We start from the raw sequence: 21,701 nt of genomic DNA, 5'->3' as shown, positions 1-21,701 counted from the left end.
AACCACTTAACAAAATAAAATTAAAATATAAACTCTTGTGATTAAATTTAGAAATGAGAAAAATTCTGTAGATCTGATGAGGTTTCAACCTACGACCTTCAGCACAACAGATTAATGCACCAATCATTACACACTGCAACAACAGTTGTTATATTTATACTGTGATGATCCAATCACAATGGTGAATGCAGCTTCAAAATTCAGCTTCATGCAATGTCATTCATAGCTTGTCTAATGTAAGTCGATACCTGTGACCATGGTAAGTGTATATGTTACCCTGAATCACCTTTTGTGCAGAAGTATCCAGTAGTGTTTGGTTGGTGCTATGTATGAGATATGTATTTCATTAGCACCTTGGTGTGCGTGTGTGTTTTGTTTTTGGTGTGGTTATCATGTGTGATGGAATACTTAATAGAAGTACCAGACCCTTGATTCAGAACCCAACCATATCAAGTCAGAACGCTGGACAAGGAATTGGAAATGAACTGACTAATTATTGTGAAGTTTGGCAATGGAAAGGGTTTTGGGCATGATGTTGAGTGAAGGAAACCATCTCCAACACGTGAAGTGTCAATTACCATGCAATGCTAAACAGACTATAATACACATCTTCTTCAGCGTCAGGATCCAGATGCCATTCAGTTTCGCGCCTTTCCCCTTTTTTGCTGAAATTCGTGAGTTACCATCTCTGTGGTCTCTCTGTTGTCTCCTGTCTACAAGGATTAGATTAGATTCAGTTTTTGTTCCATAGACCCAAAAAACAAGATGATTCTTGTGGCTGTGGAGCAAGTCAGAAAGTATAACACAAAATAAGATTTGAACATAATATTCACTATCCTGATAATTTGTTAGGAAATTGTCAAAATATGTGAATACATTGCAGTATCCTGGAACTGCTAAAGGTTACAGAATTAATACGCTGTCAGAATTATAGATATGCACTGTCAAAACTGAAATCTAACTGACATTTTTATTTAAGCTAGTCCAACATCCTTGTTAAGATATTCATCTATAGGTTAGAAGGAGCTGCCTATCAGAATGTCTTTCAAACTCTGTTTAACTGGTGCTTTATGTGAAACCAAGTTTTTAAAGGTTGCTGGCTATTTATTGTGTATGTGTGTTCCTAAATATTTGACCCCTTTTTGGACCAAGGTAATTTATTTAGATATTTGTGTAGATTATTATTTCTAGTGTTGATACTATTGGTTGCAAATTGAGAGATATTCCTTCAACCGAGTCTGTTAATGAATAAATGTACTGAGAAGCAGTGGCATTTCCAATCAGAAGGATATTGATTGCTTACTCCACAGGTATTTTGATACAACATCCTTTGTTTCCTGTTAGTTAGGTAAGACTCAAACCATTTTTCAGCGCTGTTGGTGACTGTAATGTTCTAAATTATTTAAGAGAATGCTGTGATTCACACAGTCAAAGGCTTTTAACAGGTCACAGAAAATTCCAATAGCCTCTAATTTGATATCTAATGATTAATGTACATTCTCACTGTCCATGTAAATAGCCTTATCTACACTGGAAACTTTAAGGATCTCAAACTGTGATTTGGGCAAAATATTATTTGCAATAAGATGCTTAAGAAGGCACTTGAACACAAACTTTTCCAATATTTTTTATAAAGCCAGCAAAAGTGAAATGGGCCCATTGTTTGACAGTATCTCTTCATCTCCCTTCTTGTAAAGAGGATTATCTTAATCATATTTTTAGTGAGCCTGGAAATTTTCTGCAACAGCTGATCTATTAATCTCTCCTTTCTACAGTTGCCCTTTTGCTCTTCTACTCGTTTTTTGGCCTTTTTTTGTAGTACTCAAACACACCTGTCCACAGCCACACGGAATCATATAAATTCCTAATTCTTTCCAGTGGCATGCGAGCATCTTTGGCCAATATCAGGTGATGACGTAAGTTACAGGTGGACTTGTAGATTACCCCAATGTTCTTTTCTGTCAAAATTTTTCCATGCGATCAGTAATGTCCTTAATGAAAGGTAGAAAAACTTTCGTTTAAACAGGCGCTTCTGCATCGCTATGATTTTTGCCCAGCGTTCTTGAAGCACGTACTTCAGCACGTGAATAAACATTATTGAACATTGCCTTGATGGGCTGTTTTAATTCCATGTCCTGTGACACAGGTTCTCAAATGTTCCTTGCTCTGTTCGCCAATGTTTCTTATGATGCCTCGCTTTTGTTGAAGTTCTTGGCTCTAATTCTAGTGTAGTGAGGTTTTGGTAAACCATCTGGCTTAAGATATCATCTTCTTTCTTGAAAACTAGTACATTAAGAAAATGTAATCTTCCACCTACTCATGATAAATGGAGTCTTCAGATTAAGCTCGTTGAAATGCTTGTGGAAGCGACCTAGTTCCTCTCTGCCATGCATCCATGAAACAAATGTATAACACTCATAGCGGAAACAATCATTCTTTTTTTTTTTGTAGTTTCCAATGCCTGCGTCTCGAATTTTCCATAAAAAAATCGCTATAACTGTGGCTAAGAGGCTCTCCACCATCACATCATTCATATTTTCATAGAATTCATCGTTCCGTTTGAAACACATTGTCATGAAGCAATATTTAAACAGTTCTACAGTATCAGAAATCTATTGCAACACCTCATTGATAGGAACCATAGTACATAACGATACTACATCAAAACTAATTAATGTTTCCTCCGACTGGACCATTATGTCGCTTAAATTACTGATATAATGTAACCAATTCTTGATATAGGAGCCCAATTGGCCCACATAAGGTCGTGAGAATGCTGTCAGGAGTATGTCATAATAACCTGGAGTATTTTATTAATTGATGTACTTTACTGTTCCCAACAACAGATGAAAATGAAGACCATGGCGTTATGACAGCAAGCAGAACTATTGATTTTACTTGTGGCAGTCCTGTGATCTGGCAAACAAGATCAAGTCAACTGCCCAGTGAGCACGTACATTGATTTCTCGTGCAACAGTTGTTATAGTCAGAACATAAGATCATGTAATATTTTAAGCAACAATATTGTTTTGTTTCGCTTCAAACGTTAGCTGAGTATGGAAATAGATAGAAAACAACATATGAATGCGATAAATTATATAATTCATTTGTCCAATTTGTAGGTAGTTGCTGTTATGACTTGCTCATATGAAAAAGTTCCTCGTGAAGCGAAACGCTCTCGGCCTTGTTTGATCCGTTCTGTATAACTTCTGCCTGTGTTTCGCAAAGTAAGCAACTTAGATACAGCACACATGCACATCGTCGAGGGCCGTCGTGTTCACTATGACGACAGAGGTCTATCTGACGCGTCCCAGGTGGAAATACTGCGCTGTAATAGTGTACCGTTCTTAGCGTCATACTTTCGGGCAACGTGTTGACACAATAGTATTGTGTTAATAGTACAGAACGTGTGAGGGCCGTTAAAACAAAAAGTGCGCAGGCATTTTTAGTATTTATAAAGAGTTATTTGAAATCCAATAAATAATTATGGAATTACTACAGGCACTATGACCACACCAAATATAATTAAAAAGAAGCCTTAGTCATGCAATCGCCAGCGTATCATCTGAAACGATAACACAAAAAAATCTACTAAATTACAAATATTTTTTACTGTGGAGAATAGAGGGCATCTACCCCCCCCCCCCCCCCCCTCCCTCACCCTCGATCCGAAGTTTAATGTGAAATAACTCATTACATTTTAGCTTATAAATCATATTAGGACAAAGATGTCAAATTTTCAAGAAATACAAGTAAAGCATTTATGAAAGTTAGAAAACGAAGATAGTACATTCCCTTGAATCAAAAGTAGCGCTTTATTGGGTTGGTCTTCCAAAGCTTATTCTTTTTGAGCATAATGCTGAACCTTCGACCATAGTATAGTATCTATGGTCGAGTATAGTATCTATGATCGAAGTGCTGAACCCAAGCAGAAGCCATGTTGTCATCTGCGAAACTGTGCAATTACGGCGTCCAGGTGATAAATAAGCAATTGGGATGATGCAAACACGAAAATTTAGTCTGAAAAAAAGTTGATGCTCTGTTAGTATTGTTATTATTATAGTTGATTTGGACTCACGGAACCAGCAAATATCTTTTGATTCTGTGGTGAGTATACCAATATAGTGTTGTGCTAATTTAATGCTATTTACCGCGTAAACTTGAAAGTGATTTTATTGTGTATCCAAACATCTGTGATTAGGTCATCTTAAGCAAGTTTAACGATATTCTTAGACAATATGTGAATGTTTCAGGTTATGTTTATCGCAACAAACCACTTATTTTCAATGGTTAGGTGACATAATTGTTTTTTCATACAAGAATTTGGCACATATGTGTACGGACATTCGGCAGTTATGAAAAACACCAGGTCGACGTGAGTATACGTCTATTGCTTCTAGTAAAGTGCTTGTTATTTTCACCGAGCCCCATAAAATTATTACATGTCTCGTTGGTCAATCGTAAAAGAAACAGTAAACGTTGTATCCAAACGATGTAAAAATGTTTGCTAAGGGACAAGTTTGTAGTGTGGGCTGTTGTTTCATATGGCCCAGTACTTCAGATTCAAGTGCCTGTGGTTATTGTGTCATTTCAGGAATGGTTCGGATCAAAGAAAGTACCGTAGCTGTTTAGAATGCTTAGGGCGTTCATTTAGTGTGTACTGCTCTACAGATCCCTAAATTATGTGTGATAATGTGCGTGCTCCAGCATAGTTATGTGTAAGGATAATGGAACAGGTTTTCGGGCATTTTTAAAGAAAGGGTAATTGGTCCAGGAGTTGATATCAGAGCCAAACAGAATATTGGCAATTTCACTAGGTTTCGTAAGGCAATGAGTATTAAATGTCAGTGATCATAAAGAATTAATTGTTCCATTGCATGATGTGAGGACTATAGTATGCAGCATTCTTTAGTAAATGGATGCTGAGTACCAGATGACAGCAGCTGCTCTAAATTGAGTATACAACTATTAACCTGAACGAGGGAAGCCGGAGGAAAAGCTGTATTAAAAATGCACATTAAAGTGATCTAAAAGTGTGTGTTTTGCTTTCTGGTGAACAGTCTTTGGCATTTGATTCTAATGTGCGTGCCAGCCCAGAATGAAATAATGGAATGAATAAAGTACAGAGTGAAATGTGGGTTTTGACTTCACCTTGGTTGATGATCAGTACAAATTCTGTTCTATTTTTAATGATTGTTAATAAGCACATGATTGTACACCTGTGAGATTATGGTATAAAGTAAGATAGTGTCAAAATAAAGCCATGGCATTAATGGAGCTTGTGGACACTTAACAGTGAGAAGCACATACATGCCTTCATCTAAGAAATGACCCTAAACTCCATTTTAACATTTCTTGTTCATATGTAAAATTGAGTTTGACCTTAGGAAATGGTATTTTTTTTTGTAAATTCACTATGCTGTATTGCTTCATCATAATTTAGTAGTTAGAATTCATGCAGAAGAGATAAATTATGTTTTCTACGGTGCTTACAATAGGACAATGTACTTTAAGCCAGTGCACTTGTTTCCACTGCATATGATTCTGATGTTATATTATTTTGAGATCGTTTGTTCTCAGGGGTGCTAGAAGTTCTGGAAATCACTGAATTTAAAACATGTCAGGGAAATATCAAGGAAGTTCGGAAAAAAAAGCTGGAAATATCTTGTTTCTATCTCGGTAGATAAAATGGTTTGTTTGCCGATGTCAGCATCGTCCTGGCTGGGTGCCGCTTCCCTACTCCCTCATTCCTACTGCTTCTCCTCTCTCTGCCACTCTCTTCAGCTTGTAGTCAGTCTACGGACCTGGGACTGCTCCCCGGCAGGCCTGAGGCAACAGGCAATGGATTACAGGAATTGTGACTGTCTGACGACAAGTACACTGTACAGTACAGTATTTTATAGAAATTTTATTTATTCTAATACATTTTGGCACCTTGAAAGTAGTTAATATATTAGAAAGTATGGACAATAGTAAGAAGAAAATTGTTGCAGTCTTTGGTGGTTTGTACGCTATGTACTCGTGTATTTCTTGAAAGAAAAATCACACAATACCTCTAAAATAATAGGTGGGTGATAACTGACAATAACAAACATAGCAGGCAGTCACATATAGTGTTGGTTTACACAACTCTCCTCACTTTATGTACTTCTTCTGAGATGCCTACCTTTTTGTGGGGTTATTTCTGAGATCTGTCTTGCGACTCCAAGGAAATGCATATTTTTTCGCCAAATGTGTTTTGTTTTATTGAAATATAATGGTCTTAATGAAATAGACAATCTACAAACAGTTCATTACAAAAGATGTTGATATTTATGCTTTATATTTTTGCTCACATGGGGGAGAAATACAAAAGTCATTAACATTTTTTGTCAAGCCATAGCTTTACTTACTCTTCAGAAATCAAAATTTATCAGGGAAAAATACCAAAACTTGTCTGTAAATCAGGGAAATATTGAGGAATATTACTTGGGGAAACTTGTGGCAACCCTGGTTCTGACTCTTTGAAACCTAAAAGTTGTAACTCAGCTCTTGAAATTTGAATTTGTATCCTTGCCCAGTGTTAAAAGTTACTTTCTGTGTAGTGACTCATTTTCTGTAGGCAGTAGTGGATTAGAAATTGAGTATAACTGATTGTATCTGATTCATTGTTTTACAGGGACAGAAACTGTAGTCATGGTCAACAAGAAAAAGATATGGACAAAAAAAGAAGGGACAGATGACATATGCACTGAACCAGGCTCTATGGTAAGTGACCTTGTATATCATGCAGTATATTGTGGGAATAAATATAATTCATATTGGGTTGATGGAAACGAGAGTAATTCAGCCTGATTTTTATTTGTTTGTTTGTTTTGTTTTTTAAAGAAAGGAACAGTAATCTGTTGATGTTAAATATGACAGTTTACAACACTGTTAAAATTTAGCGAGTGCAAAACCACACATAGAAAGGGGGAGAGATTTAATTTTTAATTGGAATAAAGATGATTCTATGATGAATATTAGCAATGAAAGTAAATTTAAAGATAGTACAGGTGCAGGTACTGCATAATAATATTACCTATATAGTGTGGAAAAGGAATTGTGTTTTTATTTATTAATTTAGATGTGTATTAGGTTTTAGGATACTACCAGTCTGCAATGGCTTGTGACATAGTTGTGCTGTTTTGTGATGTATTGTGTGATGTTGATCTTCGGTGTGTTTGATATGGAGTGGAAATGAAATAGGGTGTGGTGTATGAAGAGGGGGCATGCTCTGGTGGTTCAATTATGTGGCAACGATGTGTTTGGGAGGTATGTTACTGTGTCATTTAGTAGGATTTGGTCATAATGATGTAGAGTGTATGAAATCATGGCATAGTGGAATATATTGTGCAGAATATTGTCATACAAAACGGAATGTCGTAAAATTTAAACTGTATTCTTAGGTGCATGCGTAACCATTGAGCAAGCAGAAGAAAATGTTTAATTAAATCGTGGGAGAAGGTAGGTGGATCAGTGTTTATTAAAATATTAAATGTTCGACTCAGTTGTTAATAAACATTGATCCACCTACCTTCTCCCATGATTTAATTAAAAATATTAGTCCACCTACCTTCTCCCATCATTTCATTAAAAAAGTTAAGTCACTTGCCTCCTCCCATAATTTAATTAAAATTTACTGTGCATACAGTTACCAGCAGCAACAAGCAATGGAAAAGCCACTGACACCATAAGTGCACTTTCACTCTAGGCTTGAGCTATGTAGGTGAACTGGAGAGTGGGATACCAGTCAGTCAGTGCATTGGTTTGCATGGTATTTGTATTTTTGCAGGTGTTTTGAGTGTTGTTTTTAGTTGCCATATTGGATATGCTTGAAATTGGGGTTTTCGGCATGGTGATGATGTCATTGATCAAAGCAGACAGATGATATCCCAGTCTCTAGTAATCCCATTTGCTGATTTAAAATAATTGGTTTGAAAATGAATTTTAAGGTACTTTTACTACTGCGACTGCTATTAAAAGAAAATTTTGCAATAGTCTACATTTTATCTGTTTTTGAATGTATAAATGAGGCCTCATTAAGACCAGCAGCACTAAAAGTTCAGTTGTAGATAAATTTTATTAGATGTTAATTATTAGTTATGCAGTCTGATAGGTGCAGAATGAATGTCTGTGTTGGCAGCAAATTTGTGACAAAAGCCATGAGGCTACATATTGAATATTGGCATGTTTGTTCATAACTGACTCTTACATTAACTTCACATTGTCATAAATAATGTCTGTAAAATTGCACAAGTGTTATATAAAACTGAAGCAGTTGTTGGTGTAAATTATTGGATACATTTCTTTGTAACTTCAAATCTGACTAAGGGCTACCATTTGGAGGGTGGTCAGGTATAGCAGGTAAACAGATTCACAGGTTGCCATTAGTCAGTGATGCCTGAGGGAACTTGCCTAACCATTCAAACTACTTCTGAACACTTGTTTTGTAAATAAAACTGTCTTTTCCTGCTGCTACTTACTGTATGTAGCCCACACGTGTTTCGCGTTTTCCTGTTCTAAGGCATCATCAGTGGGCTCTACAAAAATACAGTTTTGTTAGTTTTAGATTATCTTCATCTGAACATCTAAACAAACTTGTTACTTCTGAACAATCTGTGTTGACCAGTTCTGTTTCTTTTCAAATCTCGTGAGTCAAATTGTTCCATTTGCATTTTAATATTTTTGAAAATGCTTAATTATAGTTTTTACAAACTTTGTGATAAACTTAGGATTAATTTGACCAGCAGTATCATGACTGTAGTCCTAAACCAGCTATGTAAGAAAATGTAAGAAAGTAACTAAATACACTCAAGATTATTAAACTCAGTGGTAGGGTAGTAGAATGTACTGATACAGGGCTTTGCTTTGTAATGTGACATTGCATGCTCAAAGTGACACAGAACCGATTATTTATTTCAATTTTATATTATTATTATTTGGAATAAAAAGTATCACAGGTTGATGTGAAATATAGCCTGAGGTTTAGGTTAGTTTGAATGTTGACAGCTTGATTGAAAGTTGTTAAAGCCATCAAATGGGATGTCATGAAATTAACTGAAATCCGTGTTGTGGTGCTTTATTTTAGACCTGTTGGATCATTTGTCTTGGGTTAAAGTCGAAAGTATATGATTTTTACATTATATGGGTTAGTACAGATGAATGACATTGACAGGTTCAAGATATGCCATTAAATGTTCGTAAGAAATAGCCTATTACAATTTGATAGCTGACAATAGTAGTATTTTCAAATTAATTGAAAATTTTGATGTTCTGTAGTGGATGAAAACCAGTTTACTTGAACACGAACTAGTTTTGGAACTGAACCTTGGAAGCTATTAAAACTATGCTGAATATACTGTAATTAAGTCCACAAAGACATTTTGTTTCTCATTACCTGCTGCTATAAATCTCTCTGTTAGCTGTTGTAAAACAAAGGAGTTATCTGTACAAGATCTGTTCTGTGTATATCCAGTCTAGTCTTCCTCACTATGATGGTTGAACATTCTGCCTTATTTTGTCATACAGAATTTTGCCAGATAGGCAGCTTGCTGTGCAGTTCGCATTGATGATACTGTATCAGTTAGTGTGACTTCGATCTCCCTTCTTCAAAATGGGAATCATACATGGTGTTTCCCCTTATAGTGGCATTTCAGTTTGTTGGCAACAGGAGTGGTGAGCAATAATGTGCCTGCATTTAAGCCCAAAGAATATAGGCAGTCCTGCTTTAATTGCAGGCTAATGCAGGCTGCTACAACACCTGATTATCTGCAATCGTCTTTCGCAGAAAGGATGAACCAGAACTTGAAGTCCGCCCTCATCGCTTGTGATTTAGTGCCACAGCAACAATAGGATTTGCCCCTCAGTTGGCTATCATTTGCCTTTAACCCCACCCACCACAAAACTCATGAGACCACTCCCACCAAATTAATGTTCTTCTCATTGAACTCTCGATTGGCCAGTTTATGGTGGTTGAATGATTTGTTGCTGGAGCAAGTAGATGCGACAGAGATAGTGGGAGGCAGATAGGAACAACATCAAGCTGGTACATCATCAGGAGAGAGACTGATAAAAGAAGCATAGCCAGGCAGCATCCAATAAGATAGACAGTGAAGTGTTCTTAAGAAACTTTTGGGGCGCAAAGTGAAGGCAGTCAAGGTACCACATAAAAACTGTTACCACATTTTGCAGGGCCTTACGTGCTGGTTCACCAGCTGTGCTCAGCAACTGGTGAAAGCCTCTTAACCAGCACATAGGGTCCTGCAAAATGTGGTAAGTTTTTCTGTGGTTCCAAGACAGGGTGAAGAAATCACATGTACCTGAACCAGTTGATGGTGGAGCAGGTACACAGTGACCGTAGGGCCTTAGGCAAAGGAGATTCTGGCACCCATCCCCACTTTTGCTTTAAGAGGGGAAGGTTGAGCCATCACTTATCACTGAAATGATTAGTGTATCGGATTTCTTTGTGTGCCTGCACTTTGCAGCAGTAAGATTGGCTGTGATCTTCATATTTAGGCATGTGAGAATGATTTGAAGGCAGTTGTCATAGCAGCAAGACACAGTTGAAGTTACATTGGTTTCCAAGATGGCAGTGACCTTGTCAGTTGTTGTAGCAGCACTAGTTGTGCGGTGGTCGGTGGTGGGCCATATGAGCCCAGAGTTTGTTTTGCTCCATTACTGTAGTAATGCTTGTGAGTGAACAATATGACGTGAGACTTCACACTAAAAGCAGAACTTGCTCCAATTACTATAGTAATGCTTGTGAATGAATGATGTGATGTGAGATTTCACATTAATAGCGAAACTGGGCTTATGCTACATCTGGAGGACAGTGCAGCCATGCAGAGGCCTAAATACAACTGTCTGCCTCCTATCATCATGACAAGACTTTTACTACTGCCCTCTGCAACTGTGTTAAATCTGGTTGGCAAGCTGTTTTCCCATCCAGGATCATTCTTGTATGGTTAACTGCTGGGTGCCCTTTACAACTTCTGCGATGAGCTGTGTTACCTCAAGTGTGCTGTTGCATTTGTGTGTGGGTATTCTTCACCCCATAGGTGCCATTGTACTGACAAGTACTACCTGTGTCTATTGCATAATTTACTGGGTCTAACTTACGAAAGTTGTGTAAGTTCTTTGCACTATATAGATCTTGAGTTGGGGAACTTATGCTGGAGTAATATCTGTTTAAATCCCAATACTTGGCAGGTTCTATAAGTGCAACTTTGGTAAAGCCTGCTATTTTGTTTGAAGAATGTTGTATTGAATAGCAGCATGTGTAGTCGTAATTGTGGCTCAACCAAAATGCTGGTAAAGGTTTTTCTTGCTGCACTTGATTGCATACTGTTAACCTCTGCTCGACTGTTTGCACAAGGAGCTAAAATAATGCGATGCCATTTTTGGTGTAATTCTAAAGATGTAATTTTTGCTGCTTTGCAGAGTGCTAGATTATTTCAATAAGCCTCCTCCTATCAATGGTTAAAGTTGCAAAGAAAATGTTTTACGTGCTTTAAAGCATTGTAATTTGCTTTAATGACTTTGACCTTATTGACTACACATGCAAAGCTTGGCTGCCTTCACAGTTGGTGTAAAACAAGCCATGTTCTAATAGTAGGTTTGGCATGTTATAGAAGGAACTATTTTTCCAAACCAGCTAGGCTACACCTCATGTGTTGCTTCCTGAGCAGGACAAAAAAGTGGTTCTATGACTGTGGAAGGCTGTAAGTTTGAGAAGTACTGTAATTAATGCATGCATTCTACCTTTAAGAACCTTTTTACTGATTAAGAACTCTGGCTTGTAAATAATGTTTTTGGTGTTTTAAACTATTCAAACGATTTCGAACCCCTTCGGAGCTGCCAGCCTTCTTAGTCCTTTTTCAAATAATGTTGTGTAAAGTGTTTGCATTGAACAAGTGGACCATCTGTGGAGTCTTTTGTTAAAAAACCTGTTTTTTTTAAATAAAGCTATATTTTGCAACTAAGTTTTGTCACAAGAAAAAACAAGTTCTAAGTTAAAAGAAGTTCTTTTAGTGAAGAAGGTTACTACCATTGGTGTTAAATTAAAATATATGTTGAATTACAGCCTTTGGCACAGGAGATCATTCTAAACTTGCTTACAAAAAAAACATTTTGATACACCTATATTAATGCACTACCACCTGTACACGAAGGGTGATGATACTGGAGACAGGGCTAAGGGTGTTGTGGCTGTTTTCGTTTATGTCAGATGACACACCTCCTCTGTCCTTCTTATGACAGGCATAAAACCAGTTTCGGTGGAATCTCTCTCATTGATTAAAATCATAGTGTTTGCCTTGTAGCTTTTACCTCATGATCTGTTTGATGCAGGTACACTGACAGATCTCTTCCAGGGACAGCCCCACCCAGAGGAGTTGAATTATTGATCATCTTGTCCATTTAGAGGATATCTGCCTTTTGAACTCTGATCAGATGATACACTTTTCCTTATCTGCAGGGTCACATTCAGCCATTGACCTTTATTTTTTGCTTCCCAGCTATTGCAGTCTCAGTTTAGTGTGAACTGGGCACAGAACTGCATTTCAGTGACCACTTTGCGGTGTTAATTTGACTGCCGACTTGGCTGGTGGTAGATAGGAGAAGCACAAAGATGGATGATTCAGACGGCAGGTGGGCCATGCTTCGGTCAGCAGGTCATCTCAAAACAACAGGATTGTGTTCAGCAGGTTGTGGACCACATAATCTGTGAGATCCAACAAGCTGCTACAGATTCCAGTCCCCTGCGTAGCAACCACATCAGACAACAAGCTGTCCCTCAATAGTATGACAAACGTCACAAGGCTGTCAGAGCCAGGTACGCAGCTTTGTGAAGATTCAGATACCAACTGACCACCAAAAACCTATCTGCCTTCAGATTTGCAAAAGCACAAGGAGACGAGTGATAACAGAATGGAAGGTGAACTCCTGGGAGGAATTCGCAACTTCCATTAATTTGTCCATGTCCACTGCTCAAGTTTAGGACTCAATAAGACACTTTTCAGGCAAGGGCAGTTGGAGCCTTTTTGAAAAATGGGGTCTTGATGGATGCACCAAAAGAGATGGCTCAGAGCTTAGCTGAACTTTTTTACAGTCGCTGTGTCATCCCGACAAACTTCTATATTTCAAGTGCTTCGTAAGACTGTGGTGGTGAGGAGGCTCCACTTGTCATGTAATGGAGAGGTGTACAAGCTTTCATTCCCCATGTGGGAATTGGAATCAACTCCATCTGTGGCCAGAGGCACTGCTCCAGGACTAGATCAGATTCATTAATCCATGCTCTGTCCTCTGTGCCCCGAAGACAAACACAAACGCAAACTCTTATCTCATTTCAATCTAATCTGTTTTGACAAACAGTTCCCCCAAATTAGGAGTCAATATCATTTCCTTTATGGAAACCAGGCAAGGATCATACCAACTGTTACACGTATCGATGTGTGATCTTTACCAGTTGTATGGGTGAAACTCTTGAATGCATGATTAACCACCATCTCATCAGATTACAGGAATCCAGAGGTCCTGTGTGCTGGTCCTAGAACAGTTTCTGGTGCTACTGTTCTGCCTTTGAGAACTTAAGTCTACTGGAGATGGCGATGCAATTCTTCCTATGCTGAAACTACTTGGCTGGTGTGTATTTTGACCTCAAAGCATACATCGCCACTTGAAGGTACAACATCCTTTGCCAACTTTGTGAGTGGGAACTGCATGGATGTCTGCCACATCTTACCCAATCCATTTTCAAGGACAGGTGCTTTCAATATAGAATTGGAGATTTGTTGTCTTATTGCCATGTTCAGGAAATGAAGCCCCCAAGGCAGTGTACTCAGTGTCACATTACTTGCAATCCCTGTCAGTGGCATCTCCTTCAGTCAGGAGTTTTTTGTTCATGGATGACTTCACAATCTTGTACTCTTCCTCTGATCTTATAATGACAGCAAGGCAACTGCAGCAGACCAGTAGGAGCCTGAGAGCTTGGGCTAAGAAAATGGGTTACCAAAGAAGACTACACATGTCACTTTTAAACACGCTTTAGCCAAGGAGAGCTCACAGTGGGAAACAATATTTTACATTTTAAGGATACTGCATGGTTTTTGGGTCTACTGTTTGTTTCTAATGTAGCTGGTACACCTGAAAGACTGGATTTCGGAGGTCTTCAGGTCATTGGATATTTTAAAATGCATTAGTGGAAAGATGTGGGGAGTTGACAAGTCTGCCTCCTGCATTTGTACAAAGCATTTGTTAGATCATGGTTAGATTATGACAGCATGACTTAAGGACTAGCCCATATGTCCTACCTCAAGATGTTTAATGCATCCACCATGAGGACATTCAAATGTCATCTAGAGCCTGTTGGATCTGACCACTTCAAAGTCTGTGTGCAGATGCTGGTCAACCACTACCCAGGATTTGGCAGTACCTACTTTGGCTCAACAGGCCCCGAAAATAATAGCGTTGTCTCAGTCATCAGCATATGATGCAGCATCCACCCCAACTTTGAGAGGTTGTTAAAGGATTAGCTCCATGTTACCAAGTCATGCAACTGAATGTCTGAGATATGTGGATGTATCAGACCTCAAACAGCCAGGGTGGAATAAACTGCCACTTTGGTGTCTTAAGGAGCCCAAAGTGATTTTAAGCTTTACACAGTAGAAGAAAACTAGTACTTCAGCTTACATTTTTACAATTCTGTTTGCTTCAATTTTAAGTACAGCCCACAGTTTTGTCATTATGTATACAGATGGATCCCAGCAGATGAGTGATCTTGGTTGTTCAGCTGTTTTCACTGATACAGTTTACAAAGTACATCTTCTGGAACAACTTGCAAATTATGATGTGGAGTGGATGGCATTGTGGCAGCACCCGAGTGGATTTGCAGGTATTGCGTCCAAGAGCTCTCATTTGCTCTGACTCACTCAGTGCTCTACTGGCGGTCCATCAAATGTATTCCATAGAGCAGTTGATTCAGCTCATCATGACTTCTTACAGTGGCTCCAACACTGTGGCAAGGAGGTGACATTTTGCTAGGTACTTGGGTGCATCAGGGTACAGGGAAATGAGAGCCAGCAAATCAGCCAAAGATTCATCTCTCACGCATGCCATCATATCATTATCTGACAGATGAATTATGCATCAGTGGGAAACTGAGTTACTGGAGATGGCAGAAAACAAATTGCGGTCACTCAAATTGACCACACAGGCATGGTGGATTTCATGCCAACCATGCCAATAGAAGAAAGTGCTGCTCGCCAAACTGCACATAAGATATAGCCCTGGTTTCCTGCTCCAGCAGGAGGATCCACCACTCTGTGACATTTATGATGTCCAACTTTCCGCTCAGTATAATTTGGCTGTGTGTGTCTTGTATACTGACATTAGGACAGCCCTCAGTTTGGCTCAAGATTTGTCCTCCATCCTCACTGATACGGACACAAGTATGAGCTGTCGAGCCTCATCCCTAGAGTACTGGGGAAGGGGGGGGGGGCAGACTTTAATATATTATAAACTACTCAGCCTGTGGGGATAGCCTTCATCTCCATCCCCTCCTCCACACAAAAATGACATGCTGACATTCCGTCGGGTACTGATGAGTGTGCTGTTGAGCACCCCACAGCCAACATTACCACCACCACTTATGTGTCAGTGGGTCATATGGAGCACTGTCCCTCTCATATACTAGGTTTTGTGTGGTTCAACAATAAAAAAATGTGTTGACAGACAAGCTGCAACTCACAAATGGGCTGCCAGAAATAAGACACATTGACATCTCAAAGTACTGGCTGCAAGAACAAGTAACTGCTACAAAGTGAAATTAATTAAGGTTCTCTCCTTACTTAATACATACCATTTAAATATTTCAAAGGTATATGACTGGTTGACAGAAAACCAGTTACCTTGTAAGAGTTATGGAATTTGTAAAATGTTGAATTTGGTATTTACCCTTGAGCGGGTGGTGTATGAAGTGTCAACCACAATGAAATTGTTTTGCATCATTCAGTTTCCGTTTCACAATTGTGAGCCCATACCTATTCTTTCGTTATCGCTTCAGCTAACATGGTAAGAAATTGTTGTCATACGTTCAAGTGAGCCACAGTAATATAAAATAAACAGGGGGCTAGGCAAGAAAAAATTACAATCTGTGCAAGAAAATGACTCAGATTATGAGCTAGGTGCACAATATGTAAATGTGAGACTTGTCTAAGAGATATTAATGATTGAATAAGCCATTGGTTGCGATGCAGCTGCACTGTTTAATGATTTGAGAGGGTCATTACTGTGTGGTGACACCTGTCTGGGGCAAGAGAGTGATATAATGAAAGTTTGTGTCCTTAATGTACAATTAAACAGTGCTTTAGATCATATTATGTAACTATATTTCATTGTGTTTAATTGAACTAAGATTAAACCATATTTTGCTCATACATGTTTACCTTGGTTACATAAAGACAGCTATTCTTTACCTGTGTACAAAGCACACAGCGCACCCACTTGTGTTATGAAATACAGCACACTTGTTCAAGGGTTAAGGTTATGACTGTGCCTTTCCATTTCATATGAGTGATGTTGATTTCAGTATTTAAAATTCTGGTTGTATTCTTCGATTTGACTGCAATACTATTATTTACATGTAAAGATCATGAAACTGAAAAATATGTTTGAAAATACTGGCATAGGTAGAAGGGTAGACTGCAAGACCTTAATAAATTTTTATGTATGTTGTCATTAATCATTCATGTAAATTTTTGTTTGTTCATTGAAATACACCTTAGGGACTTTGTCACTGAGAATTTCTATCTCAGGAAAGTGCACTGATCAGAACTAGTGATTAATTCTTAAGTACCTTATTTAGACTTAAAATAAGTGGCAGCTTTATCAAATATGTGGAAGTCATGAATGCTTGAATATACTCATTACATTTATTTTACTGTTACCACAGACCCAAGTCTACCCAACCAGTGTTAATTTAAAAGAAGATTGGGAGGAGACGGCGAATCAAGAGGTAATTCTAGAATTTATGTGACTGTGAAACTGAGCTCTGTTACAGTGTGACTGAGTCGTGGTGAATGTGATTGGATGGATAACCAATGTGTGCGTCTAGAATGAGATGTTCACTCTGCAGTGGAGTGTGTGCTAATATGAATCTTCCTGGCAGATTAAAACTGTGTGCAGGACCAAGACTCGAACTCGGGACCTTTGCCTTTCGCAGACAAGTACTCTACCATCTGGGCTACCCAAGCTCGAATCACGCCCCGTCCTCACACTTGCCCATGAAAGGCAAAGAGGTCCCGAGTTTGAGTCTCAGTCCAGCACACAGTTTTAATCTGCCAGGAAGTTTCAATGTGTGTGTCTCCTCACATTAGCACCTAGACTTTTGGTGCAAAAAAATATAAACAAGACACTCACAATAACAAAGTGAGCTCTTAGTGGAAAATGAGCAATAGGGGGCAAAATACACTGTATGGATTTAAGTGTTGTCTTTGAGCTGGTGAAATAGTTTTAGCATATAGATTTTTATTCATAAAATTCCATATATATCTTTATAAAAACACAAGTAAGAATACTGAGATACCATGTTGATATTCATACAAAGCAGTGTGTGAAAATTGGTGCTGTGTCCAGAACTTGAGACAGGATTTTCTGCTGTCATCACCAGTTGCCTTAATGATTTAGGCCATCCAAGCATGCCTCCTTTAATGTGTCAGACCTTTGTGTATCCAATGTGTAAGGGGACTCTCCATAAAAACCAAAAATCTTTGTTCAACTCATCATTGGGCCCCAGGTAATGTTTTACTTGAAGCAGTTGTTGTTACATTGATTAATTTCTAACTATTAAATTTGTTAGATCCTTAGTGAAGTGTTTGTAATGAACTGAAATTAGTGTATGAAACACATTTTGGGTCTGGAAATCTGTTTTTATTCAACAGTGGTGTAGATGTACACTTGTGTGGAATAAGGGCAGAAGGAAACAGAATAGAGTTGTAATGTGTGTAAGAAATGAAACAGCATGATCTCAATGGGAACAAACCTCTCAAAGCCTATTGCCATTAAGCACCTTACATTTGTCAATATATTTTTATTGCCATTGTGCTCTGAATAATTGTTGGGAACACTCAACTATGCGACTATGTCAACTTTAATTTTCATAATATCTTTCCATAGACACTGGCTTTTTGTCACTTATTCATTAGGAAAGAGAGCATTTGTTTTGCTTACCTATAATAATGGTGGCCCCTTTGTCCCCATCCACTTCGACCATTCAGTTGTAGTATATAGTATTGTTTATATTTATTTAAGGAGCAAGGTAACAACTCACTGACTAGTAAAAGCACTGAATCATTGAAAGACACATAGAGAAGACTGAGAACTTTAGTAACTTTCAAACAAGTCCATTTTCAGAACTACACAGTATGCCCCCTGCCTCTTCGATACCACACACACCAGTATAACTACATCGTAATGGTTGACTGCATTAAGTCAGCGCTAGAGTGAACAGAGCAGGCAAAGTTTCATTGAGTCTGTGGTTGTGGTATATATTTTTATTCTTGCAGAGGAACTGTTTGGTTTCAGAAAGAGCCATCAAATAACTACACAATATCATTCTACAAGGTTTTGACAACAGCTAGATAGGTCTTTAGTTCTGTATGTATTTCCTGCAACTCTTCTTACAGTCTGAAGTAACCTTTGCCTTTTTCGAATCACATTTCACAAACCATGATTCCATAAACTAACAATTAAGTTCTGGTGCTGTAGGTCCCCTTACAACTGGCTAAGTCAGTCAGCTCATACCTGGGATGCAGGCAACAGCTTACCACATCCAGTAGAGTATTGCAGTGTTCCAAATAATCTCCAGGTGGATAAGAGCTCTAGCTTTAGTTTTACATTTACTATTTCCAACATTTCAGGACATGGATTTCCCCTCAATGAGAAAAGCAGCTGACACAACCTTGGGTCTGTGATGTCTGCCAATCAACTGCTTATTTGCTTTGTAAAAGGGCTTTCAAAACCTAAAAGATATGAGTGCATTCCATGTGTAATTTGCTACTTATCTCATGTTTCCTGATTATAGTTCACTCATGGCCTTTACAGGAGTACGCTATTGTTTTTCACTGAATAACACAGTACATAATATAGGTAGTTGAGATCATCACAAAATCAATGAATGATCTGATTTGAGCCTTCAGCTCAGCTCCAGAGAAGGACAGGTATAGTCACAGTCGTTCTCTGTTGATTAAGAGGTGCTGGACAATTACCCAGGTGACTATCAAAATTATTTAGGGATGTATAGTGAAAGATTTATTACATTATTGGGTACCATCATGTACCACCACCTTCAATTGCATGGTTCGACTACCATTTTCATCATCATTAATAGGAGATTTATCCACATGTACAGAAACATCTGTGTTGGAATAACTTGCACTTGGCAGCTCTTGATCTGTGGCAAATAAAGGCAAATGTTAGTACCACAATACTGCTACGTAAACATCGAGAGGTTCACAGAATGGAGAATATTCCTCCTTCATACTCCTTTGAGCACCCTGTGTTCAAGCATAGCATGCTCAAGCATGAATGCTTGTAGTGAGAGGATGGTGATCAGATAAGGCTCTCTGGGGAGGGGAGGATGGGGCAGCCAAATCCTCATGGCTGCTGCTCTGCAGTTATGATTGTTATGGTAGCTCTATTTCTCTGTAGGCTGGTGCTGCTTCGCTGCTTCCAATGTGCTCTCACGAGCTGGTGGAATTACACTTGGATCGATTTTATTATGCTGTAGACATGTACCAGCAAAAAAAAAAAAAAAAAAAAAAAAAAAAATTGCTGCAATTGGAGCACAAAAAGTACGAGTATGTTCCTGTTCATTTAAAGGACTCTGAACGAAGAGTAGAATACCAGCTTCCTCATTCTACCTTTCTCACAATGTTAAAAAATTGGCACAAAAACTTTGACACGCAAAAATATTCGCACTCTTTTTAATATACAACTCACCTCTAACTCCCTCTAGCTTCCCTCACTGTAGCTCACTCTGACTCACTAGTCCGTTGTGATAAGTTGCACATACCCATCCTTTCTCACTCACTCATTGTGCCCAACTCACTGTCATTAGATGATAGTTTGGTGTCCTTTTGGTCATGTCCAAAAGAACAGAACCCGGAATCTCCTGCTTACTGGGCAGTTACGTTAACCACTGTGCTATCCAGACAAGTGTTTATCACAATTGCACAGACTATCTTGGCACACTTCTCAGCTGACCCACATTGCTACCTATCTGCAGTTCCCGTTTGTGTCTTCTACGCCTGCTTTTTTGAGATTACCACAGGAGACATGCCAGAAAGAACAGATACCACACGTTCATATAATTGATTCTTTTCATCTTGATGGGCAGTGAATCCACCACTTGCAACATGGATGAACAACAATGTTCGACCACCTGTGGGAATCTCAAAAGTAGTGGGCGTGGAGGACATGGGTGAGAACTGTTGGTAGGCAGTGCTAGGTGTGAATGGAGGCCTGGTGAGAGGCATGCTGATGTAGTCTACACAATCGTGATAAACACTTTGTACCTAGTAAGAAGGAAATCCTGGGTTTGAATCTCAGTCTGGCACACATTTTTGCACAGTGCCACAGATTCTGCAATGTCCAAATGCAGTTGGCAGTAGTAATTCCTTCCCATTCCTTTCCTGTCTCCCCCCCCCCTCCCCCCCTTCCACTCCAACTTCAATTTACATAACATTGTCATTATCTATTTGTGTTAACACACTGAACTCGCATTCGGGAGGATGATGGTTCAGTCCCGTCTCCGGCCATACTGATTTAGGTTTTCCGTGATTTCCCTAAATCCTTTCAGGAAAATGCTGGGATGGTTCCTTTGAAAGGGCATGGCCAATTTCCTTCCCCGTCCTTCCCTAATCCGAGCTTGCGCTCCGTGTCTACTGATCTTGTTGTCGACGGGACGCTAAACACTAATCTCCTCCTCCTCATTATCTATTTGTGTCTCCCTGTCATTGCCTCCTGTGTAACAGCCACAGTCCCCTCTTTTCTGTACTGTACAACAACAACAACAACAACAACAACAACAACCTGTTCTCACTGACACTATCTCTCTCGTGCTCTCTGTTACTGCTAATATCTCAGTCCTTCCTCACTGCTGCTGTCTCTCTGTCTCTTCTTACTGTCGCTCTCACCAGCCAGAGTGGCCAAGTGTACAGTCTGGAACCGTGCGACCGCTACGGTCGCAGGTTCGAATCCTGCCTCAGGCATGGATGTGTGTGATGTCCTTAGGTTAGTTAGGTTTAAGTAGTTCTAAGTTGTAGGGGACTGATGACCTCAGATGTTGAGTCCCATAGTGCTCAGAGCCATTTGAACTGTCACTCTCTTTTTCTTTCTCATTGTCATTCTCTCTCTCTCTCTCTCTCTCTCTCTCTCTCTCTCTCATTACCACAGGCTCTCACCCACTTCTTCCACCTTCTCTTTATCTATTCCTTCCCCTGGCACCATATCCTTCACTCTTTTCCTAGCACTTTTCTCTCACTGTCAGCTTGTTCCACTACCCTGTGTCACTGTCTTTGTCTTACACTGCCATTGTTTCTGTCACTCTTTCTGTAACAACCAATATCTTCTGCCTTCCAGTATTTACTACTTTTCCATCTATTTGCCACTGTCTTTTTCTCTCT

At 39.0% G+C, this 21,701-nt stretch overlaps 1 protein-coding gene across 6 annotated transcripts in view; it reads left to right on the top strand.

The window, feature by feature from the left end:
* The first annotated feature begins 3,921 nt into the window (after positions 1–3,921).
* The window catches only part of LOC126295152 (zinc finger protein 93-like), a 65,338-nt gene continuing 47,558 nt past the window's right edge, over positions 3,922–21,701 (top strand). For 3 of the 6 annotated variants that reach the window (XR_007552393.1, XM_049987443.1, XM_049987447.1), the window contains exons 1-3: positions 3,922–4,107; positions 6,659–6,747; positions 16,970–17,032. Coding sequence is in view for 3 of the 6 variants with exons in the window: in XM_049987443.1 (XP_049843400.1) it covers positions 6,676–6,747; positions 16,970–17,032 (135 nt within the window). In the remaining 3 variants the exon portion in view is untranslated. Of the gene's footprint in view, positions 4,108–4,281; positions 4,376–6,658; positions 6,748–13,534; positions 13,663–16,969; positions 17,033–21,701 lie in introns of those variants that run through there. The other 3 variants (XM_049987444.1, XM_049987445.1, XM_049987446.1) reach the window with 3 other exon arrangements.

The sequence above is a fragment of the Schistocerca gregaria genome, chromosome 11, assembly GCF_023897955.1.
Source record: "Schistocerca gregaria isolate iqSchGreg1 chromosome 11, iqSchGreg1.2, whole genome shotgun sequence".
Taxonomy (NCBI): domain Eukaryota; kingdom Metazoa; phylum Arthropoda; class Insecta; order Orthoptera; family Acrididae; genus Schistocerca; species Schistocerca gregaria.
The sequence above is the reverse complement of the archived record's forward strand: the minus strand, read 5'-3'. Positions and strand labels throughout refer to the sequence as shown.